Consider the following 24,945-nt stretch of genomic DNA (forward strand, 5'->3'; position numbering starts at 1 on the left):
ACATGAACCTTCTAAAAGCTACTACTGCCATCCCCTTACTGAACACATTTCATACACTGCAATTATGTCATTATCCAAATCTGCCTGGTGCTTGTCCTACCACGTTCCCCCCAAACCCCTTTGTACATTGCAAAACTGATAACTGATAAAGTCAGTGAAATTCGGGTGGGGGGCTCACCTGCAATGCCCGTTGCTCTCGGCTGAGCTGACTGGAATCCGCGTACAGTTCAGTTGTGACACACTTGAATCGGTCGCCCACATAACCTGCCGAGTTAGCAATTCTTTTTGCCAGCTTGGATGGCTTCGGTTTCAGAACTTTGCCATCGTTGGACTCTGCCTCATCAGTTCCATCTTTGGTATAGGTGGGGGTGACATCCATGCTCGGTGGAGCGCTGCCCACACAAAATGGTTTGGGATCCTCTTGGGTTTTACCAAAAGTCACAGCAGGGCCCTCGCTGCCCAGAGCTGTCTCCGAGAATGGAGTTGCCACCGGCACCCCCAGGTTCTCTTTGTTGGTTCCCGCTGCAACACTGTCCTTGCCTAAGCTGAACACTGGCTGGCCTGGAGCCTGTTTGAAAGCGTAAGATTCATGGAAGTCACTGATGCGGCCCAGCTCCTCTCTGAGGGAGATGAAATCACGGTGTTGCGGGATCACAGGGTCGGCGGCGGGCTTAGTGGGCTCTGTACTCTGGCTCACATTCTCAGCTACAAGGCCTGGTTTGGATGCTCCTGCATCAGCTTTAGAATCTGCTTCTTCTCGAAGAAGGTCTACGTAGACTAGCTTGTCGCTTTTCACCCCAGTTTTCCCTTGATTCCAGCTAGGGTTTGCCTTTAGGTTCTTGTCAGTGGGGATTTCCGGGTGTAGTTTGGCGCTGCTAGCTTCCAACATCTCAGAAAACCGACTGCGAAGGGTTGGGTCTTCATAGCGGGCTCTCTCATGGGAGCGGGACCGTCTCTCCGGCTTCTCCTCTTTTGTGATCTCCATGGGCGTGTGTGGAATCAACATGGGATGTACCATGCCCAAGCCCAGGGCATCTTGGTAGGCCACAAATTCTGGCCGGCTTGTATGCAGCCCATAGGGCAGGCCAGGCTTGGGGGCAAGGTGCCCAGGAAACAGATTGCCATTGGGTAACAAAACTGGGTGAGGGTACACAGGTCCTTTGCCATGTAAAGAGAGGGGACTTAGAGCAATGCCTTCTGGCGCTGGGTAGGGGAGGTAACTCCTAGGGTAGGGAATTGGTGGGGACCTGAATGCTTCATTTGGAGATAGAAATATTGAGGTTGGCGGGAGGCCATTCTCGCTTGCTTTGAAACTTGGTTCTGGGTTGCTGGCTTTGGCTCCCTTGCTGCTGGTGCTGCCACTGTGTTTGGCAGGCATGGCTGGGGGCTGGCCCACGTGCTGAATAACTGATGGTGTGGTATCCACAGAGCTCCTGCTGGTCTTGGTGCCATCTGCGTTAGCATTGGGGGCTGGTGATGTGGAGGCTGGGCGTCCTGAGCTGGACACCGACCCCGAAACATTAGCGATCACAGCTTCTGTGCCACCCATACGAGGACATGAGGAACTCCTCTGTTGTGGTATTGCCCAGTTCAAAGCCTTGTTTTTCAACGACATGCTCTTGCCACTGTTCTCTTCATTAGGACTTGGCCCTGGCACCACCCAGGATGAGGGAGCAGTGCTGATGATCTCTGATCTATAGATAGCACAGCCATTTCCTGGAGGAGATAATGTTTCTTTTGGAATCTCACTCCCGGAGAGCACTAACCCACTTGCAGCCCGACTGTGAACCAGGACCGTGGGAGCCATCTTTTTCATGTGGTCAGCTTTGGAAGTGTCTCCGTCCACTACTTTAGAGGACAAGTCTAGTGGTTTATCTGTGACGTCTTTGGTAACAGTCTGCTTTTCCAACAGAGGTGGTGAACCCCCATCTTTTCTGTCTTGAACCGTTGTCTTCCGGGGATGCCCAGGCATGGACTGGGCACAATCACCCCCATCTGGGACCTTGGGGTACTTGCCATTGGACAGCCTGGCTGTGGGGAACTCGCTACTGACTGTCATGTATGGCTTTGTCAGGGTGACTGACGGGGAGGTGGAGATCCTGGGATAATGCTTGTGGAACTCAGAGTAGGTCTCCGCAGCAGGCTGAGCGGGGAGGTGGACACGGGGTGAGGGCCGAGGTGAAGGGGGAAGCAGGAGGGCTGTGTCACCCGGCAGACCACTGTTGACTGCCTTGGCAGAGGACACCCTGGGTTGTTTACTGTTTTGGATGTGGGGGTAATTATGAGAATCAACAGGGTTCCCAGGGCTGACACCCATCTTCCATGGGAGGCTTTTGTCTGAGCAGTGGACAAGAGGTGGGATGGCCGGAGAGGCTGAAGGTGTGGAAAGTCTCATGGGTGAAGCCAAGGAGGAGGGGATGTGGGGGTTAACATAGTGTGGGGGTGGCAGGTAGAGGAAACGTTCCCCACTGGTGCAGACAGGAGAATACAGCGGCTGGGCCAAGCCGTAGGACTGCTGAGGTAGCAAGGCCTTGTACATGTTCAGTGAATACTTATTTGGCGAGTCAAGGAAAGGGTAGATGGCTGGAGTGGCCCCCTCCATGTAAGGGTTGACCCAGGGCAGCCGCAGGTAACTAGCACCGTTGATGTTGAGAGGGCTCTGTTTGTCGCTGGCAGGCCTGTCCAAACCCAAGCTTTCTGCTGTGGCTACAGCACTTTTTTGTATTCCAGGCGGTGTTTTGTATATAGCACTAAAGCCATTTGGGGGTTTTCCAGAAACAGCAGAAGCCTCCGCTGTCTCAGGAGTATTCGGTTTGAATTGCATCTCTGGATTTCTTTCTGAAGAAAACCCAAGGCCACCGAGAGAGCTTGAGGCAGCCTCCCGACCCTTTTCTGGGCCCAGTCCACACAAGCCAGAATAGACGATGTTTCCAGGGACCCGGAGCCCTTCCCGGATGAGGCCTGTGCGGTCCATGCTCAGTGCTGCCAGGCCATCAATCCGATGGGCTCCACTGGTGTCCACCTTTGTAAAAGAACAACACATGTTACTTGGGGCACCAGTCACAGTAGCAGCCCTGGTCCCGAAGAAAAGCCACCCACTGGGTCACATGATATCACCCACAACACTTTACAGAAAAGGTTAAAGACAGCTTTGCTGTGTCCAGAGGCCCCTCCTCCCGCATCTGTTCCACTAGTACCCTGCGAGTACTCAAAGTTCTACTCAGACTAGAAGCCAACACATTATTTTGTTCAAATCTTTGTTGCAGCAGACAAGATCAAATACAACACTCTCTGCACCACTAAGGGTACATGACTTCTACTACTCCTGTGGAGCCTGTTGAGTGGGGTGGGGTATTCATTTCTCCTGGAGACAGAAAGGGATCATTTAACAGGACAAGAAACAATTTTCCATGGGACAACGGGTATGGGGAACTTTAGCTTATCCCATTTCTTTTTTCTTCTTCTTCTTCTTTTTTTTTTTTTTTGGTGCTTATCTCATTTCTATATCAATAAAGGGGCCAGGGGTCAGAGTGCGGTTGCATCTTTTGACTTCCTCCCCTTAGTGTCTGAAAGGACAGTCCAGTGTTTCACATTTTACTGGCAAAGTAGAGCCTCAGGAACTACTTTGGTGACAGGGGTATTATCCAGTTTTGAGCACTAATGGGGCACACAGTTTCTGGAAGCCACATGCCCCACCAGTGAATAAGAGATAAAGAACTGAGGCGGGGGCAAAGGATGTTAAAAGCAATACATAGTCAGGCCCTGATGTTCTCCCCTCCCCACACTGAATGTACATGCGTGTGTGTGCGCACATACACACACACACACACACAATACCTAACTGTATACAAACTAATGCACAATTGATTACAGATCACTGATATTCAGCCATCCTATCAAAAGAAGCCATTCATCCCTTACCACGTTGTGATTCAAGGGATTCTCCTCCCTCAGTTCCAGCCTGGCTTTTGAAGCGTCACCATCATTCACAGGAATTTTCCTATTTAAAAGGACACAACAATTTCATGAAAACAGTTCTTGCTGAATATGTCTTTCATCTATCTACCTGGACCAGACCAGTTTCTACTAATCTCATTTATTTTTTTGAACTCTCTCTTAACCCTCCCTGCCATGACCTATAGTGAAAGTTACTCCCAAATGGTGATTCAATATTACCGTGGCAGAACAAAGCAAAGGCAGGCCTTTCATGTGTGGGGACATGAATAACACATATGTCCCAGAGGTGGGCAAGTCTGAAATTAAGCACACTTCTCTCACGTGACCTTTTCTACAGAGGCCAAGTGCTGTCCTAGCTAACCCTTCTGAGCTGTCCTGGAGGGCAGGAATTAAGTAAAATGGGCACGGACCAAGTGAGCTAGAAGTCTACAGGCTAGACCCTTCACCTACCACATCTGCGTTAACCCTGAGGGCATGCTTTCAAAACTTTTCCCCAAACAAAGTTAGGGAGCACATCCATAAGACTAGTTTCCATGGTGATAGCGAAGCTATATCTGTGTCCTTTTTCAAAGTGATGTGATGTGTGTGGATATACAATAGTAACAGAGAAAAGAAATGTCAGCTACTCCAGGCAGAAGAGGAAGCTACACATCTGTGCCAGGCTGCTGTTGGCTGTCCCAGGACTTGTTATCAGAGTATTGATAAAGAAAGTGTTCTATGCCAACTTCCAAATACCCAGGATAACATCGCTGACAAGCAGGACACGCTTCACCATCAACCCAAAGCTACTTCAATCATCTGCTGTTCAGTTGTCTCTACCCTAGTCTACTGATTAGAAAGCCTAACTGAGCTCGGCAGTGATCAGAATGGGGCAAAGAGCCAGGCGGGAGAGGGCAACCTGAAACCTTGGGTTGCACCCAAGCAAAGGGTAGCCATCTCCTCATTTATTACTAAGCAAACTATTTGTTTTAAAAGCACATCGAATGCCGGTCCACCTGGGCCCACACTCCTGACATTTAGAGTTAAAGCAGCATATAGACGGGGATTAATTCTCCTTCATAAATATGAAATAATAAATTAAGGACGAAAGTGCACTGAAAGGCCGCTTCAGGGGCTAATCTTTTAAAGGGCGGCAATGCTTCGCTGAGCCAGGCTGCCTGGTAAAACTGTAAATCAAGGGCCACCAGCTAGGAGATCTCTCTTGCCCAGACCTTTTGGGTCCTTCTCTGACTGTGAGAAGGCGAGGGGCTTGAGCATGGGTTCTGCTCAGAAGTGTGGGGGAGGAGCCCATTCACCTGTCTTCACTTGCTCCACACATGCGGACCCGTTCGCTGTTCATCCAGCTGTGAACGTTCCCATACAGGGGAGTGGCTGAAAGCATGTCGTCTGTTTAAAAACAAAAACAAAAACATACTGGGTCCAAGAGGTTAGGGAAAGGAGAGGCACTGGGGAAACAGAGAAGGCCTCTTTCAAGGCAAGTCATACATAGGATGCAGCCTGTGCCTGGGGATTGTCTACAAATGACCACAAGCCAAGAACACATCTGACCCCCAGTGATCGAGGGAACAGATTCAAGCTGACAGGAAAAGCCCATCCAAGTCACAGCTCTGTACCCCCACCCCCACACACCATAGGAAGAAGCCATATTTGAGGAGGGACTAGGGAGACCCGGGATGCTAGATCGCTGGCACACTGATCCGTCTTGGGGTGGTAAAAGGAGTAACAGTGAGGTGGCAGTGGAAGGTTTGTGACTCAAATCACAGCACATTGTTAGGACTGAATTTTCAAGCTGTCCTGTGTACGACCCAAAGATCGAGGGTGAAAGACAGAGTCCAGTGGGCTGGTGAACCTCTCCACTGAAGCCCTGGATTAGATTAAGCACCTAACAGGGGTGGTTTTGCCTGGGAGCTGCAGGGGGAGGCAGCTGAGTAATTCAATGACGCCTGTTCACTGGGGACAAGAAATCATTAGCGCATAAGTCTCTGCAGCCAGGGCTGATGCTGATGGGCTCCGAGTAGCTGGCACATAGGAACAGGCAAAAGCCACCCATTTTCCACCTATGGGAGGGGCGAGGATGTGTGTGTGTGTGGGGGGGGGAGCAAAGGAGCCCAAATCACCTCCCCCACTTACCTTCTCAGCCCACCGCCCCCACCCCCACCACATTCTAGTTTGCTGCATGAGTGAAGGGTTAGGACAAGCTGCATTTTATTAACAGGATTATCACGGCGCGTGATTTATCCTCGCGCAGGATTTTAATTGCTCTTTGGAGGTTGAGCCGTTTCTTTTGACTGCGCTTCAGCCCATATCCTGCTGTTAAATGCTGGGTTAATAAGTAGGGGAGCCTTTAATGCCTGGGACCGATGGCCCTCGGCAATTCCCTGCTCACAAACACATCTCAGTTTCCCTTGTCCAGGACAGACCACGGCATTTTTTCACGGGACCCAAACTTGAGTGTGAAATAATTGGTGTGCAGATAGATCATCAGGGGAACTTTTCTTTCTCCTCCCTCACACACCCACCCACACAGTTTCCGAAAGCCCAAATGTTCCCTTAAGTCGACACATTTCCTTTGTTAGCAGGAGAAAATATGCAAATGCTTGCTTTTACACTTTAGCACACTGCCAGGTCGGTTGGGTGGAGGCACCCCGTCCAGGGACTCTTCTGCCAGGGACTGGTGTGGGGGTGGGGAAGGCTTGGGAGGACTGAATCCAAAAGCTCAGCCATGCTCCTTTCTTTGTCCTAACTAGGTCTTTTGTCCACCAGCAACCCCCACCAGCCCCCAACCATAGAACAACACGCACCAACACACCGTGCAGTTAAGAGCTCAACAATGAAGTGGGAAGGGGAGGAAGGACCCTGGAGAGACTGTAATCTGTGAAGGCATCATGGGAATGGAAGGTCTTTTCCTGGGAAGAGTCTACTTCTTCTGACATGAGAACTCCAAATGACTTAGCCACAGTGCATGGGGAAACTGATTGGGGTGCTGGGGAAGGTTGTGTGGGGCTGCATCTTCCAAATACACAAAGCAACCAGGGAACACCAAATCACCAGTGCTGGGAAGCCCCAAGACCTATTCCACATAGTGTCCCTTCCCAGCGGATCTGCTGCCTGTTCTTACAAGAAAAGAAAGACATTGTGGGTGGCCTGATTAAGGAGAGTACCATTCTGTGGTGCAGGTGTCCTGGACAGCAGGTGTCCTGGACACCATGCCTTCCTGGAGTGCAGACATCGCGTTGGGAGAAGAAGGACCCCAAAACCAATACCAGGAAAAAGAACCTGCCTAAGAAAAGTCAAAACTTCATGCTCCAGTTCCTAAGTCAGCCTTTCCTTGAAACCCAGTGGCCTCCCCAAAAGTGGCCCACCTTGGGGAAAGCACCTCAGGGAACCTCAAGGAGGAACAGAATCAGCTTAGAGAATGTCTTTCCCCACAAAAGCACAGGAGCATCTTAGTCCTTTGCTTTCCCCCAAAAAGGCCACCCAGACTGTGAGGCACCTGGACTAGACCAGACATTGGTCTCTCTGGGGCTCGTTCTTCAGGATTTTCAATATTACTGTCACAGATAAATAGCATCAGCCATCAGGCTGGAGCGTCACACACAGGGTCAGACTGAAGTGCATTTCAGTCTCCTCTGTGTGTGGTTGGGGGTGGGGAGGGGGCTAAACCAAGGGGAGTTGCACTGTGGACGATCCACGCATGTGCATGAGTGCTTGTGCACACTCGTGCACACACACTTACAGTCTTTAGCTGCTCCGTGAACTTTTTGTGAACTGTTTAAAAGTGGAGGTCTGTTGAACAAACAGCGGCGCCACTGCCAGCCATAATTTCATTGCAACAAGCTAAGGACTTTTAACTCTTCAGGTGCCTGGCCAGAGAGGAACAGAGTAGTGAGGACCAGTGACTAGCGGGTCCTGCCTGGCAGGAGGCCCTTCTCTAGGGTGACAAACAAGGGCAGTCCAGGAACATAATCAGCCTAGCACTGAGATTCCACTAAACCATTGCGGAGCAGGGATTATCATCACACAGAATCACAGGTGAAGAACCAAAAAAAGACCAAGAGGCAGAAACAGCCACACTCAACTTATCCCATCCAGTTTCGAGAAAGTGCTGGTAATAGTTGGGGCTTTGCTTTCTACCTCTAAGGCAAGGTACTTCAGAACTGACTTTGCTGACCCTTGGCTGTGGGGTACAGTAGAGAGAATACCGAATACCTCAAGGCACATGGCTGCTATAGAAGGAAGAGGCTTACTTTTTGCCCCATTTTCCACTCCTCTAGGAGTGCCAGGATGTGTGAAGTCACTTGTGAGAAAGCACTTTATAAGCACCAGCCTGTCCCGAAGGCGAGCTGCTAGCTTTACCTTGGCTCTGGGTTTTAACCCCTTTCGCCAGTTGTGGAGGGAAAAGCAAGGGCGAGAAAGGAAATGCCAAGAAAGGAGGGCTCAGGAGAGCCAGGCAAGGAAGGCTGACTGATTCTTATGGAACAGGTTGATTACTAACTACAGTACCTGCCTGCTGAACACAGAGATCTGGGGGAGCGTACATGCATAGCGACACATGGTATGTGGTTACAACTCCCGATACTGCATGTAACTGGAGTCATCTGGAAAGGCGGAGCAATCTTTTGCTCTAGAGCCAAAAGCTGTGGCTAGAGAACCCAAGCTTGGCCTGGACACAGGGGAGACGGGCCTGTCTGGCAGAAGAGGGTCAGAGGGATCAAATTAGGTGCTGTCCCTCCACCCCGGCATCCTTGAGAAGACACGAGATGATCCCCAAGGAGCACCTCTTAACGCCATCTCATTCATCCCTGCCAAGACCACACTGCAGATCCAGCAAAAGGACACACTTCTCTTTTTTAAAGACAAGGTCTTACTGTTCTGGCTAGCCTGGAAATCAAGCGATTTATGTATCTTTGCTGGGATTAAAGTCACCACCATGCCCAACTTCCTTGCTTCTTCTTTAAGAGCATCTAAGATTCACCCTGCAGACAACAGGGAGTAGTAGGCTGAGAGAAGAGAGGAACAGTGAAACACTGGGTTCCTCATGAGAAAAGCCTCTCCTCCCATGGCTGGTTCTCTTATGGTCATCCATCTCCTGGCTCCCGCTCTTACCCTCACCCACCCTGTGTCCCTGGGCAGGTGGCCGAATCTCTCCAACCTTGGGCCCTCTGTAAATATTTGGCACTGTGTTTTCCAGAGGCTTCGGCTGCACTATGGACTCGAGTTTTGCCTGGCAATAGCTGGAGCTGGCCATGGTTAACCCCAAAAGCATCTGAATCCATTAAACACATTGTCCCAGAATGGCTGCAAGGTCTTTACCACGGGTGCAGTGTTGAGGAAGGAGATACAGAGGGCCCACGCTGGGGGGACGACGACGACTGGTGTGGATTTTCCCCAAGCCTATAAAGCTAGCGCCAGCCCTTCCTGGGGTTGCTCCAAACCCATCCTGAGTCACAGCCGCACCACGCTCTGGGTGTCAAGGAAGGGAAGGGGAAGAAGTTTCTATTTTAGAATGTTGGGGGGAGGGCCTATGTGGGGGTGGGAAATGAAAAGAAAATACTTTCCCGGATGTGCAATGCAGGGCGGGTCCTCCTGGGCTGCTTTCCCAGATGTCATATAGCTGACGAGTAGGGGACCCTTAAATTACTCCCAGGTCCTGAGCCACCTTAACATCTGAGGTGTGGGGTTGGAGGTGTGATCCATGCTGCCACTCCAAGCCACAACCACTGGCTCTGTGGGTGTGACCACCCACAACCCCCAATTTCATACCAGTAACAGACTAAGTCAGGGAGCAGAAGGCGAGAGGGACAATGCTTGCACAGACCTGATCTCCCCAGCATCCAGAACCTCCCCCAACTTCTTCTTTCAGCTCCTGGGTCACAGCAGGGAACCACTAGGGTGGGAATAAACTTGGCCCTTGGTGGCAGCAGTGGGGGAGGGGCACCCCTTTCACCACACCTCTGCCTGTGGTGATGACTTTGCAAGGAGTCCCCTCAGAAACTCTAGCAACCACCCTCCCCCAAGACCCTAGTCAACCACTGGGACCCTGTGTTCTTATGAGAACTTCCAGGATCCCTCTGCTGGAGCCTTTACTACTTACCAGAAATTTCAGACAAAACTTAACTTCTGAGTGGGTTCAGGCAAATTGAGCCCTTGAGGGCTCTAGTTTGTGCCACACCAACCTGTCAGTGAACTACAAGCTCCCAAGCCCGCGGTAGAATCAGGACTACAAACCTTCCTACCTTCACTGTGGGCTCCCTTCAGGTTGCTCCTCTGGACCTTCCCTGCTAGGAAGATGGGAGCCAAGTATAGCATACAGCAGTGTAGAGCCCTGCATAGAGCGAGCCACCCCTGACCCTGGGAGCCTATCCAAAAAGGGCCGCTGGTCACAAATCCTCTCTACCCTAGCCAGAGCCCTACCCAGTTCCCAGGACCAGATTTATCATTGCTCCCCCAAATCAAGGACAGAGAGGGACTTCCCCCTCTTCCTTCTACAGGGGTGGCCAAAGACTAACTGGCTTTGTTCCTTTCACTTTCCTCCAGGTTGGGCCACACCAACTAGTCAGTGAACTATGCACATCCAAAGTACAGGAGGAATGAATTTAGAAACAAGGACTCCTTAAAAAGAAGGCAAATTCAGCACCCAAAACCTAGAAGAAAGCCAGGAATCCTCCTTACATGCTCCCATTCCCTATTCTTGGTTGGCCTAGTGCAACAGAGCTTAGTCCCCACCCGGGAATCCATACAACTAAATGCCTCCCACCCTCCCATCCCCGGCAAGGCCATAGTAGTGTAAGGGTCTCCACTACAGCTTTGCATAAGTATAAACGAAACACAGTTAATGTCACTCCCTGCTACAGAAAGTCACAAGCCACATGGAGGGCTATCCCTGGTAAGCACAAAGAACTTTTTAAGGAATTAAGATGTGAAAAATGCAAGGGTTCTGAAATTTGCATGCAGGCTTCTTGCTGAATGTGCGTGCAGAGCCTGGAAGTCCTGGGAAGGCTGGGGGTGAGGGCTAGGAGAGGGACATTCACTTTCTTTACAAGGAACAATAGGAATTCCACGTCTGCTACTCAATCTCAGAACTCAAAGCACCCCAAAACAAAGCCATATAGATGGGGACCCACGAATTTCTGTGGCTGTTCAGAGCTTAATTACTCCTCCTTGATCCATGGGACTAGACACGACACCGCCAAGGTTAAAATGCCCCAACAGCGCTGAGCAGATGTGAGCGAGCTGGCAGACGCGCAAATGAGGCCTGCCTCGGAGCCCGATAACAAGTGACTAATACATTGCATATCGTTGAAAGAAAATTATTTTTCTCTAATTTGCATTTGCTTGGGGGGAAAAAAAGCCAACCGAGTCCCTCCTTACACGCAGGAGTCTAATCCTGGAAATACAGCCCGGCTGCTTTAAGAGAGCTGGAAGGAGGGAAAGACTGCCAGTGTTTTGGCGTTGCAGGCTTGTTTATCTTTCCGCCTTTCCTCCAAGGCGAAACTCGTTTTGCAAGCAACATTCCTACAGAAAATGGCACACGTCATAAAAAGAGACCAATTTATAGAACTGGCAACGAAGTTCATGTATCACTCCAGAAGCATCTTCCAGCTCCCCAAGGGGAATATGTAAAAGTCCACATTAAAACTCGGCGTGTTTATGTTACCTGGGGGGTGGGGAGTCTCTAGACTCAGACATCCTGTAGGTTGTCCACCCAAGGGTCAAAGTCACCCAGGAGGGGAGAACACAGAATTAAGTTAGCCTGAAAAGATCCTCTATCTCCCATGGACAGCAGGGGCTTGGGATTCCTGGGGTATTGGGGTGACGACGACGACCTCTCAGTTTGTCCCAGGCCACCTAAAAGACGGACCCAAGTTCTTGACCATCTATTCATCTCTAGGACTGGAGGGGGTGACTGTCACCCCCAACTGTTCTCCTTTCCACCCTGGTGCCCACAGAGCGAATGTTCAGCTGCTGCTGCCAGCAGGCCTTTTGTGGCTGTAGCTGAAGAGGGAAGGTTACAAGTCAACCTGCAATGTACACCCTCTGGATCCTGAACCCACACATTTGCATTTCCATTCCGAGGAACAGTGCCCAGTGCCCAGAACACAGCAGCCGCCCATCTCTAACTTGTCTGAATAGGGCCATTGCGCGGGGGGGGGGGGGGGGGGCACAGCCTTCAGAGACCCTGGAATCCCCAGAAAGCCTTCAGTTAAGAACACATTCTCTCCAACAAGCTTACTTAGAGCTGCTGGTTGTTTTCCCAAATCTTGCAAACTCTGTCACAAGCAGCTGAGGACCTAGGTCCATGGATCTTGGCCAAACCCCTCCAGACACTGACACTCCAGGCCCCCTGGGCCTTCTGACACCTCTGCCTAACAAGTTCCCTAAACCACAACACATAAACCATTCCACACCCTCACTCCACCCTTGGGAAATCCTTAAGGTGTGTGCTGGGGATTGATTGGTGACGGGATGGAGCCCAGCGACCAAGTGGTGGCCACCTCTGCAGCTCCTCCGCGGGGCCTGCATAGTGCGCGCTTTGTGTGAGTGCTGAGGAGGCGCAGTGCTGCTCGCGCGCCAACAGCTGTCACATTATTTGCACTGGCTGTAAACAGCCTTCACATTCCCCCCTTACCACATAGTTAAAGCCAGACTAACAATCCACAGTTAGAGATCAAACCAACAACAGCAGCATTGTGTCTGCCTTCGCCTTCACACCAAGCCCAGCAGCTGGCAGGTTTCTCTGGAACAAGGGACCCTGGCTCTCCCCCGACCCCAGCCCTCCGGGCTCTAGCCAAGGCCAGCTTTTCTTGGTGCAGTTTGTTAAACCGAGAGCACCGCCATTTCGCAGAGATTTCGCGGTGGTTTAGCAGCCCTCTCCCACCCAGAGTTTGAGACTCTTTCTGGTAGAGTCTGGGGATGTGTCGGTGTGAAGAAGACATGGCTGCTCACACTCCTAGACCACTGGGCCAGATGGCCAGGCTGGGTCTGTGACAGAGAGGCCTGCAGCGCTCCAAGTTGTCACAGAGGCTGGGCATGTCTGCCCTCTGTACAGACCCACAGAGGTCCGCCTCTGGTCCTTCAGAAATTGCCCAACTCATTGAATACTTACTGGTCGCCCCACTGATCAAAATGTCTCCTTTATGATTTTTGGTTAAGTTGAACATTTCCATAATCGTCATTATTAGCGCAAATTACACGCCTAATCGGTCCTTAAATAGATTTTAATTAAATAATCATACAAGGCTCATTTTATGACTTAAGAAAGGCATTACTTTTCGTTAGAACCTTTCCACCAGGATATGGAATAACGACAGACCAATACTTGTTCTTCGAAGAGCACCAATCACCGAGGGACAGAGTAGCCTACAGTAGACATGGTTTTTACCTTCCAAGTGGAAGCTGGGCGCCGACACATTATAGAAGCTCAACCGTGCTCCTAGGATGGGAGGGGAGCGCCTTCTCTTCGGTACTACTTTTGGCTCTTTTTTTGGACGGTAGAAATAAACTGCCTCTCCATCTGGAGACATCTCTCCAGCTAGTGGGTTTGTAGACCACTTTCCCCCACCCCCACCCACTTTCCACACCAGTCACTGTGGAAAGCAGGCAGTCTGGGCTTGTTAAATGCTGTGTAAAATGCTGTTAATAAAATAATAAATACAAAGGATGGAGGCTGCTGGGTCCATGGTGTTTTGACTGGAAATGCCTTGGCACTTGTCATGTGTTTATGGGAGGGCAGACAACTCCAAGGATTTACATAGTTTGAACATTTTTGTACTTCATTTATCCTTTCCTAAATGACGTAGGTCTTGAGCTATTTCAAGTTCACATTTGTACAGAACTGTGAAATGCCTAGGAGTTTCTCCAATTAAAGCAAGTTCTGAAATCAGACTCAGAGCTGGGACATACTCCTGCCTGTGTCCACCCTCAGCCTCTTGGGCTCGAGAAAACAAACATCCTCGAAAACAATCCTGGGTCCTCAAGCTCCCCACCTCTGCCTCCTCGTGAATGGGCCCCTAGGGCAAAGGTTACAGGGCGTTCAGATTGCAGGCAGCTGGGCTCCACACTGTGGCCATCATGGGGCAGTTAGAAGGAACATCCTGTCCGTCTGTATACTATCTCTAAAATAGTGAGCTGAGATGGGGGCAAAACTGCTGGCCTGGTAAAACACCCCGCTCACAAAACACTGTCAGCAAAGGCTGTAAGGCATTCTTTAGAGGGACCAGGGATTCGTGCCTAAAGAAGCTCTTTCAGCACAAAGGCTTTTAGGGAAAGAAGGGAAGGGGGGAGAGGGAGGGAGGGCTCCTGTTTCAGAGCAGGCATCCCCTGAGAGTCAAGAACCAAGTGTAGCTTCAATCAAAAGCTGACTTCCCCTCTGGGAGTCCAGGAGGAAACCTGATCACAGTAGCTTCCTACAGCCCTGGATCCACACAGGTCTGGTTTTCTTCTCATGCTAGTAATTTTTTTTAAATACATATCGATATAAAAGAAGCAATCTCTGGCTGACTTTATTGAAAACCACATAGAGCCTTCATAACATCCGGACTTAATCCCTATCAAACCACAGCACCTCTGGCCTCTGCAGCAGGCCATTCCTTCACCTCTTCCAACTAGGACTCCTCCAGCAGCTCCAGTCCCTCGCCTGAAATCCTGGCTGGAAAACTTGCCAAACAGCACCTAGATAGCAGTTCTGGAATCAATTCCTAACCATATAATGATCCCACTTAGAGGGGAAAAAATCCAAGTCGTTGCATATGGAATCTCTTAAAGGCATAAGGCAAAGAACTCTAACAAAGGGAGAGAGGCACCCACATAGGCTGACCCAGAGAAATGCCCCGGGAGGGAGCAGCTGACCTGCATACTTGGTCCCTGGGACACAGGCCTAGCAGGTCTTGGGGGCTATAGAGAACTGAGGAGCAACTTATAGAAACATAGGCGGTCATTCAGGGCAATTATTAACCCTCTGGCCTACTATGTGCCAAGCATTGTCTTTGGTCCTAAAGGTAGATAATTATTCCCATTCATACAAATGAAGAAATGTACTGAGGTTCAGAGGCCATAAATAACTTGCCCCCAAGGTCACACAGCTAGTAAAAAGCGGGCCATGGTCAAACTCGGTCCTGGAGTTGCGGAGAGGAGCCAATTATAGGTCTAATTGTGTCATTTGAAATCCCCCATCTTCACATATTGTCTTCACCTAAGACAAATTTGGAAAGTTTCTTGGGTCTTGTGTATCAAATACAAGGTAAAGAGGCGGCTCATGAGCCTTATGTAATTCATCCAGTATGAGCCCAGAGCCGTCTCCCCAAAACATTACTGCAATCTCTAAGGCCGCTGAAAAGGCTTCCACAATTCCCCCTACATACTACAAATCTCTCCTGCGGAGATGCCCTGGTATGAGGGCCAAGGCTCCCAACAAGGTGCCACATTCCCTTAGGGTGCTAGCCCCGCAGCAGGTACCAGTAGGTGGCCTGGCCTTTCAGTTCTCAGGGAAAAAAGCTGACTGCTGGTCTTTCAGCTGAGATTTCCACCCTGGACTTGGCACATAGTTGGAGCAAAAGGCCTTCGGAAGGTACACCTATGTCTATCTACCTTTTCTAAGACTCCAAGAAAACACCCTAGGAACCTCGGTGAGGTGGGAGAGAAAATATCAGCCAAGTGGCTTGCTTGCAAGATATCAGCCCTATTGGGCATTTCAAAGTCCCCATCAAAAGCCAACCACCAAGGCAAATAGGAAGACTTTGTCCTTTCCCCAACCTTTCCTCTGAGGATATGGCCTCCAAACCTCGGTGCACTGACATCTCCCCACCTACTCCTAATTTCTAGGCCTACCCCAGGCTTTCAGTTGCTTTTGGAACTTTCACGGGGAAGGCTTAAATCTTCACCTTTGCTCGGTGAGGACTTGTTCGGGCACTAGACACCTGGTGCCTCTGCCAGTGTCTGCAGCTCTGCTTGAGGAGAGCCTCTGAAATAGACCTGCAGAGAGAGTAGGAGGAAGAGTCCAGGTGGAGAGAGACAGCACACTCCCTCTGTTCCCCAGCCGAGTGGCCAGGCAGCCCAGCTGACCTGGCTCCCAGCCAGTGCTCTGCAAGTGGCTTTCTTTCTCTTTTTAAAAAACTTTCCAGTCTTGGCTAGCTGGCGGAGTTTCCAGGTCCCGCATGCCCCGGCTCAGAACTGGCCTAGCACGCCAGAACCTCTCTAGGCAACCTCCTGTTCCTGGCCGTAAGTAGGCCCAGAGACACCTTCTCCCGCTCCAATGCAATCATCCACCCGAATTCAACACCCCCAACATCGGCCACCTGGAGTCCGCGGCTTCCCGAGCAATTGCCACTCAGCCGAGCTTGCGAGCAGAGAGGGCATGCTTAGCCCCTAACACATTCACGCCCACAAGGTCTACAGCAGGAGGGGGGGTGGGAAGACAAGGCAGGAAGGGAGAGGGGCTGCTTTTTTTCTTCCTTTCTCTTTAGATTTTGGTGTCCCTGGCTGAGCAAAGGCTCGAGAGAGCCAGAACAATAGAAATGGGAGGTGGGGAGTGCCGGAAATGGTGCAGGAAGACCCCCTATAGCCCTATAAACCTCCCCTCTCCTTTATAGTTACCATTAGCATTAAAAGACCTAGGGCCTTCACTGCAATTGTATCTTTTTATAACTTTTCCCCTAAACCCAACTCCCTCCTCACATTTTGAAATCACAAGGTAAAGATATCCGGGAAAGTTGTAAACTGCCCTCACCCAAGCTCTGAGAGCCTCTTACCTGCTCTGCCCCTGGTAACCTAACCTGACTCACCTCCCTCCCCCAATAGTTCCCCTGGTTTGCACCTAGACAATAAATTTAGTTTAATTTAGCTTCCGGTCTTTAATTTTAGCAGGTCTCCTTTTTGCATGCAAATCAATATGGCAATTACCATCTAAAAGCTCGCCCAGCCCCGGGTCAATGTAAATTGATCATTGTCCGCCTTCCACAAAATAACACCGGGAGTCTGTGGTGCATAATGAGATTATACTGGAAACTGTCTTTTAGATCACAAATTATATTTTATGCTCTCAGGATCTTCTCTGAGTGGACTTCTCCATTTGTCTAATCGTGGGGAGTCCAGCCTGTGGATGCAGGCTAGCCATCCTCGGGCTCTGGAAAAAAGAAGTGGGGACACACCACAAGAATCTGAATTGAGAAAACACAGAACTGAGCTTGAGCCCAGAATGGGAGAACCTCCAGAAACACCCCCTCATGAGCACCATTAGCTACCCCACAACATGTCACATGTCCATTCCCGAGGAACATGCTGGGGACTGAGTTTGGGAAGCTACTGGAGAAGAGGCCAGTGCATGCCTTGGGCCAAGTGCTTGAGCTACCAACGGAGGTGGACAGAAAATCTTACAATACAGCTCTTTTGGATTTCTCAGCTTCACCAAGTAGGTCTTATCTCGGCAAAAAAGATGGAATACCGTTGGCCATTAACACTGACCAAATTCCTCCGATGGTGGCCAGCCAAAGCCTCTCTAAGTGTGGGAGACCTCACTAGACCGGATTCAGACTGTTCCAAGAGACTCCTTGGCAAAAACTACCGCATTTACTCTCTTCAGCGACTCCCAGGACACCCCTAACAAAGGGCCTTTCCTAGCTCCTTTACAAGAGCGGTGGGTCGCAGTATTGATAGCCCATGCCATTCTCCCACCCTGTCTGGCTAAAGAGTCCTCGAGGAAATCCAGGGAGGCATTGTTAAGGGTTGCTGGTAGCTCCTGAGGGCTGTATTAAGGTTGGGCAGCACTTGAAGCCTTCTAGGAGGCTGCCAGCCTTTCGCACAGCCCAGCCCTGCCCTGCCTAGCCTGGGCTCCACCCAAGTGTGATCTTCCCTATAAAAACTGGAATTCCTGACTGGGCTTAAACAAAGAGGGAGCGGGGCAAACCGGTGCCCCGAGCAAGCTAAACCCTAGCAGGAGTTTACATGGCCTTCTAGGGGCGCCGAGGCGCCTGCTAATGCACCCAGCATAGGTCACCCCAGGCATGGTCTCCTCCAGTGGGTAGGAAACATATATACTAAAAGCATAGCCACTCTCTCCTTTTATTTCTCCCAGAGGGTGTGCTTCTTTTGTGTTCGACCTCAGTCCAAACCCGACACCACCTTCGCCCAGAAGACTTTACCAAAGTCTCAAATCTTTCTCCCTGCCACCCAAGGTCAAGAACTCCCAGCCTCTTCAGAATTCCTGCTCATCAGCAAGGGCAAAAACTGGAAGTAACCCCAAACAAGGGCCATCCAGCAGCTTAGGAGCTGCTTTGCCATTTTCTACTGCCCAAAGACATTATTTCCGAGACTGTGTCAATGTAGTTGCCCGCTCTTACTTTCAATTGGGTCTCACCAGGCGAGAAGTCTTCCTCAAGGTAAAAGGGAGGTCCTGGCAAATTGGCCCTTATTTTAGGGCAGGCATGTATACATATGCGTGCCTTTTGTGCTCCCCCCACCCCAGTGACCCTCTTCACAACTTTAAATTCATTTTTTTTGTCTTTGCAACACAGAAATTCTGCCTCAGTTTCCAGATTCACATCAGTACTTTTTCTTTTCGAATATCACTATACGTTTCTGCGTTTGCATGCCCATGTTTATATTTCTCTTGGCCAGTTCTTTAATCTCTTGTTCCATTGGGGCATAGGGATCAAAGTGTCTTGACTTGTCCCAGCACAGGCCATTCGGGGTATATCTTAAACTGAGCATTCCTCCCTCCTACTATTAGGTTCTTTGACTATCCCTATAAGGCCATTTTCTGGCCAGACCATCATGGCTTTACAGTTTAAATGTAAATAGAAGAACCTTAGACCACAAATCTTTAAGAGGAAAAGAGGGGAAGGAATTTATAGGCGGACCCACCCATCAATATCCAGCTCTGGAGAGAACTAATGTATGTTGAGTTATATTAAATTTCAGACCATCGATACAAATGATAGATAGATTTCTCTAAATGTCCAGACCATCTCCTATTTAGATTGTCTCCCAGCACATGTCTGAATATAACTGTTCACAAGTTCATGGTTAAGTGTTTATGTATGGACAGCTCAAGGAATGTTGTGTTCTCCCTCCAGAACTTACCGGCCTGGCATCTCAGGCTCAGGGCCTTTAATTTGCAGCAGCCTGGGTCAGAGCCTTTGCCAACTACCTTCTCTCACTTTGAGTTTCCCCTACACACGCCAGTTCCTCTAGGAAACAGGTTTTCATAGCCCTGCTTGCTTCTAAACTCAGATCCTCATGGGAGGGTGCCCATTTTGTGTTCACAGTTCCCCCAGTAAGAAGCACTGGATTAAGCTAGTTACTCTGTCTAGCAGCTGCATTCCATTTGTGAACGAATAGGCAAATGCACACCCAGAAGAGAAAGGAAAACAGTAGATCTAGACCTCAGTCTCCCACCCCTGCAGACCACACGACTTCCAGTCACTTCTATTAGACTCATAGTCCCTCTTCCCCCATTAAACTCTTTACTGTACTTCAAGGGTTAAGAGGACCACCGCCCCCCCACACACACCCCGCAACCTGTCTTCCACCCGGCTTGCTGGGCCCACAGGACCCGCAGGCTAGCTTTAGCTTGCTCCCTCGTCGCTCTCGGGAGTCTGCTGCCTTCTCTACTGCCCCCACCCACTCCGTCCTTCAGCCGGGAGGGAGTCTGCATGCCTGTCTAGACCCGCACACCAACAACACCCGCGAGAGCGCGGAGACCCTGCTCAGGTCCCCCTGGCCCGCACGGCGTGCGTGACAGCGCCTGCGGGGAAGGGGGTGAGGGTCCAATAATAATCTGACCGCCTCGAGCTCCGTGCTAGTCTTCCCCAGACCCTACCCCCTGCGTTCGCACCAGCCCGGCTAGGCTACATGGGCACAGTCACAGCTCTGCGCGCTGGGCAGTCCTATTTTTATCTTGTCTAATCCCAAACTGGGCGGGGAGCACAGGCGTCGTGCTTAGAGAACAAGAGATGGGCGAGGGAGGCGGGGAGGAGCAGCCAGGCAGCAAAGCCAGCTAGAGCGAGTTAAAGACACAGTGGAGGCGACCGCGAGCAGGAAGAAAGAGCGGGCTGTGTGGACCTCGCGGCGCCGCACGCAACGCGCCGCCCTGCGAAGTTATATTGGCCCGCCAGCTGTCCCTCACTGACCACCCCTCCCCACTTCCCAGCGGCACTCTCCGCAGCCCGGAGCGCGGGGGCCGGGGCTGTGTGGGAGGCGGAGGCTAGGCCGGCCCTGCAAAGGACGGGAGAGAATCGCTAATGAGCTGTGCGTCCCATTGATCCAGAGAACACTTCCTAATTAACTCTCAGTCACCTACTGGTGACAGCGCCTCAAAGGACAGCGCTGATCGAGCCCAAGTCCAGACCTACCCGCCCAACGCCTGGTGACCGAACCTCGCGTGATCCCCTAACCACCGCAGGCAATTCCTGTACGTGGTGTACACCCTCGCACTGAAGGCCAGCCACAGAGTAAACCTGGGCGGCACATTAATCACCCCTCCGCGTAGCTCTCTACACGACAAAATCCAACCCAAAATAAACACCAGAGCCAACACTGCAAACCAGACCAGGTAACAAGTCGGGGGATGGAGAGGGAAGGAACGAGAAGCGAGTATTTCCCAAATGTCCACACACAAGCGTCTCTGAGGTCGACAATTAAAATGCCGTCCACACAAGCAATTCTGTTGGCAAAACCGAATCCAGCACCTTGTACAGGTCCATCTCTCCTGGTGGTGTCCGTTTCTAGTGCCACAGGAAGTGTCAGATGGCTAGAAATACACGAGTCCGTTTACTCCAAACCCACCACTTTCTGGGGTGGGCTATTTCCTCATTATTTGTAAAGTCCAGGTCCATTTTTAAGGATGTTCTTTTCGCCCAAGGGACTAACCTTAGAACCATACAGCAGTACTCCTCCCAAAGCCTTCTCTGAATAAGGATGCGCGGAGAGGGGGTTACACAGTTAAAACCCCGGACTGTCTAGACTCAACCAGGCAGTACGATTACCTATTTGAAGAGCACTGGTTTCTTTTTGAGGTTTGTTTTTAAATAAACATAACCCTCCTCCAGTTCCTTCTTCGCTTTCCCATTTCCCCAACCCCCATCCCCTAGACGCCGGCGGCGCGCGCCTTCGCGCGCGGGCACTCACGACGTCTAGCTGGAGGTCGCAGACTTCTGGAAAAGATTCATTAGCAGCAAATTAAGCCTCGCTCGGCCTCGGCCTAAAAGCGGACAGGCTCGGTCGTCTTCGGGACGTGGGTACGTGTTCCCGAGAGCAATCGGGCAGCCAGAAGTCCGCCGGGACTACACGTGCCACTAGTCGCCCTAGTACAGGGCGCTCCTCCGCTCTCTTCGTAAACAGCAGGCGCTCGTCGCCACCGCCCTGAGCCCCCGGGTTGGTGGTGGCTCTGCAGCGCAACCTCCCGCCTGTTCCAAGCGCTGTAGCCCAGTGCCGCCTCGCCCTCCCCGCCTCAGCCGAGGATAGCGCCCGGTGCGCAAGTTCCTCTTTGCCCAGAGCCTCCGCGTCGCCCGCCCTCCGAGTGGGACCAACTTCCTCCAGCCACAGACTTTCACACGCCCATCAGGGCTTCCCACCAGGCTCCCCAAAGCCCAGCAGAGGGCTGGGGGAGCTGCTCGCTCCCCCGCCCCGCCCCTGCTCCCACGCAAGCAGTCTACACCAGCTCTAGGGGGCTCAGAATTTAAAACCTACCCTAAGGACGTCTCCCAAAGGGAGGTGGCAGGAGGTCGAATTAGAATCTTAAAAGAACATTTACAAAACAAAGCAGCTGACCTGGCAGGCGGGCGGACTGGCCCAGTCCGAATCTCCAGCTCTCCACGGATTCCTAGTAGTTATTTTTTTTTCCTCCTAAATCCACGTGATCCACGCTTTGGGGCAAGCCAAGGGAAAACAAAACAAAACAAAACAAAAAACCCGGGACTCCCCACCGGAGTTGCGCGACGACGGCAGGTAGAGCTCGGCTCGGTCCGAGGCGCCCGCCGTGCACACTAGCGCACGCACAAGCCGTCGTTCCACTCGGAGGCACCACCGGCCCCTGGAGAGACCAGACGAAGCGGCGGCGGCTGGGGGTTTTTACAGTTCTTTTCCGAGTCGAAAAAGAAAGCAGACGGGAACCCGCCGCCTCCCCTTCCTGCTAGCGAGGTAACGCCGAGCCGAGCTTCCCAGCTCCAGCCCAGCACTCCCCCCCCCCCCCCGCGCCTGACTCCGACGCTCGGCGACGACCGCGCTCCCGCGCAGACACACAGAGGCTGCAAACTTCCACTCACTGAACTCCCCGTCCTCCAAGCCCATCAGGAGACGGCTGGTCCCCTGTCGAGTTCCTCCCTCCCCGGTGCCCACGCGGGGGACGCTTAGCTTGGCTGCATTGTTAATAACTTACAGCTCTGATGTAAAACGAAAGCGAGCAAGGTAGCTAAACCTCCCGACGGGGGTCTACCGAAGTCGAAGGAGAAACCTTCGGAGGGTGGGAGTCCCGAGGGACGGGATCGGCTGCAGTCCCCCGCGCGCCAGCCCGCCCGCGGCCTCCCCGGGGAAAGGTGTTCCGGGCACTGACCTGAAATCCCCAGTCGGGAAGTAGGCAAGGAGCCTGCGATCCGGCGCTTTGAAGTTTTCCCCGGAGCCGAGTCCAGGCGTCGAGGAGGATCCGGGGGCGGCTTGCTGGGTGGGTGGACGTGTGCGGGGTCGGGGGAGGGCGGCTACGTTAAGGAGAGAAGGAGCCGGGCAGGGGAAGCGCAGCGAACAGCAAAGTTTGCCTTCCCCGGGTGCCCGCAGCCCGCTCCCGGCGCCGCGCTCGCTCGCCTCCGTCTCCCTTTGCAGCCAGCCGGCTGCCCTCCGGGTCGGCCCGGCGGAGGGGTGGGCTCTGGGCCGCGTGGGGGTGGGGCGGGCTGCGAGCCTCCGGGCAGGTGGTGACTGCCCCGCGCGGTCCTCGGCTCCCGCAGCTGGACTGGGCTCGGTCAGCCTCAGCAGCTCCCGCGCCGCCGCTGCCGCCCGCGCCCGGGCAAGAGCCCCAGCGCCATGTTGACGGTTCGCCGCGAGCGCCCGCTCGGGCTGGGTGTGTGTGTGAGTGTGTGTGAGCGAGTGTGTTGGCCAAGTCGTCCCTGCGCGGCGACAGCGCAGCTCGGGCTCTCCGCCCGGCGGCTCGCGTGCTCCCCCTTCGCCACCGCCTTGCTCCCACTCTCGGTCGTGCTCTGGGTTCCGACCGCGTCTCCCCCTCGGCCGAAGAGCTCAGTCGCCGTTCAGCCCGGAGCGCGGCTCTGCCTCACCACGCCGCTGGGAGCCCGGGCTCCGTCTGCCGCCGCACGCCTCGATCCCAACGCGTCTCCCCTCCCAGGTTCCCTCCTCTTCCTCCTCCCCCTCCCTCTGCCCGCCCTCCCTCCCTCCCAACAGCCGCCTCCCCTCCCCCCTCAGGCGCAGCGCTTGGGCGACAGCCGCCCGCCCGCCGCCGCCTCCAGCTCTCCCAAGTTTGAGCTCCCCAGTCTCCGTTCACCCTCCGCTGCGGCGCCTCCGCGGTGGGGTTTTGGGGGGGGGGATTCCTCGGAAAAGGTTCGCCCGACTTTCCCCGGCCGTCACCGATTCCCACCCGGGTGCATTGGGGCCTCGCCGCATCCGAACCCCGAACCACCTGGGTGGTAGGGTCGTGTCGTGCCGTCCCCCCCCCCCCCCCCCCCAGCACACACACTCCACCGTCCTCTCTGTCCCAGCTCAGGCCGAGTTGGCTATTGACGCCTAGCCGGGGCTCCCGTCCTAGGGGAGTGCAGACCGACTGGGGCGGCGGCGACGGCTAGGTCGGCCAAGAGATCCCCAGCCCGAAGACTGGGGGGCGGAGGGGGCGGCTTCCCCTGCTGCGCGCCGAGACTCCCCTTGCTACCCAGAAGGCCAGTGGAGGACCGCAATTACCATAAAGCGCCTAGCACTCCTCTCAGCCAAAGCTGTCAAACCCCAGAGGCAGGCGTCGCTGCCGCCACTCGCCACCAGCGCTGTGCTCTCCGGGCTTCGCGTCCCCTCCGATACCCAGCCCAGCAGAGCCTGAGTGCGCGTGGGCGTCCACCCAGCCCACCTCGCCCCTTCTTCCCAGAGGAGCTACTTCCCCTGCAGGCGCAAAGAGCTACACGTAAACACCACCACCGGCAACGGTGGCCGTTCTGCGCCCTAGCTCCCCGGACGTTTCAGTTGTGTGGGAATCGTCGGAAGGGGGGGTGCTACTCCTGGGGGCACAAGGTGGTAGGAGGGCCATAAAGGGAACTGGGATGCGCCTGAGTTCCTCCCAGTTCTTGAGCATTTCCCGGTCCGGACCTCCGATGGATAGCTGGTGGGTCTGCCCTCGTCTCTCACCTCGGCCTCGTGAGAGTATCTCCCGCGTTTTATTTTACTTGGCCAGGAACAACTTTTGGCTTCATCGTTCAGCACATAAATTTCCACTGGGTAACGTCGTGCAGATCCGGGCTCGGCGGCGGCGTACAGCCTGCGCCCGCAGCAGTTCAATTCAATTGACACGTATTGAGCTTCTACAGCGCACCCGGAGCAGCTCTGGGTGCCAGATGGGGGGGGAAGGGGGAAGCCGAGAAGCGAGGTTCTGGCCTCCGCCGAGCGCAGAGCCTCAAGGGCGAACCCAGCTCCACTTCGTGAAGCTGGCTGGAAGGAAAACCAGGGCACCCAGGCTGGGGGCTCGGGCACCGAGGCCAAAGTTGACCCTATTCGGTGGTTCTAGGGGGTCTTTTGATTCTGGGAAGGGGGTGGAGTATCTCTTCTGCTTAGGGACAGGATGGTGTGCAGGCTTGATGAGAACCAAAGTCCGAAATGGAAGTGGCTAGTAAACCCACGCGGAAAGTTTTAAATATCCTAGAGCGTCTACATGCCAAAAAATAATCAAAAGCATCTCAAGTTGATTACTAAGTCAAGGTCAAGGCCCAAATCATCTCTAGCTAGAAGATATTTTCCCTTTTAAAAGTGAGGCCCACTACTGACTGTGGGACTGATATTAGGTACGATTTTTTTCAT

General features: G+C 52.8%; 1 protein-coding gene across 6 annotated transcripts in view; it reads right to left on the reverse strand.

Moving 5' to 3' along the window:
* The window catches only part of LOC121444906 (BCL-6 corepressor-like), a 91,546-nt gene that overhangs the window by 19,889 nt on the left and 46,712 nt on the right, over window positions 1-24,945 (reverse strand). For 4 of the 6 annotated variants that reach the window (XM_041646844.1, XM_041646842.1, XM_041646843.1 and 1 more), the window contains exons 1-4: window positions 22,502-22,635; window positions 5,253-5,343; window positions 3,922-4,000; window positions 179-3,022 (exon numbers count right to left, since the gene is read on the reverse strand). In XM_041646844.1, the coding sequence (XP_041502778.1) occupies window positions 179-3,022; window positions 3,922-4,000; window positions 5,253-5,338 (3,009 nt within the window). In that variant the 5' untranslated portion in view covers window positions 5,339-5,343; window positions 22,502-22,635. Of the gene's footprint in view, window positions 1-178; window positions 3,023-3,921; window positions 4,001-5,252; window positions 5,344-21,078; window positions 21,137-22,501; window positions 22,636-24,945 lie in introns of those variants that run through there. The other 2 variants (XM_041646841.1, XM_041646838.1) reach the window with 2 other exon arrangements.

Source organism: Microtus oregoni, unplaced genomic scaffold (genome assembly GCF_018167655.1).
Source record: "Microtus oregoni isolate MIOR12 unplaced genomic scaffold, Mior012 000147F_ref0000457, whole genome shotgun sequence".
Classification (NCBI taxonomy): Eukaryota; Metazoa; Chordata; class Mammalia; order Rodentia; family Cricetidae; genus Microtus; species Microtus oregoni.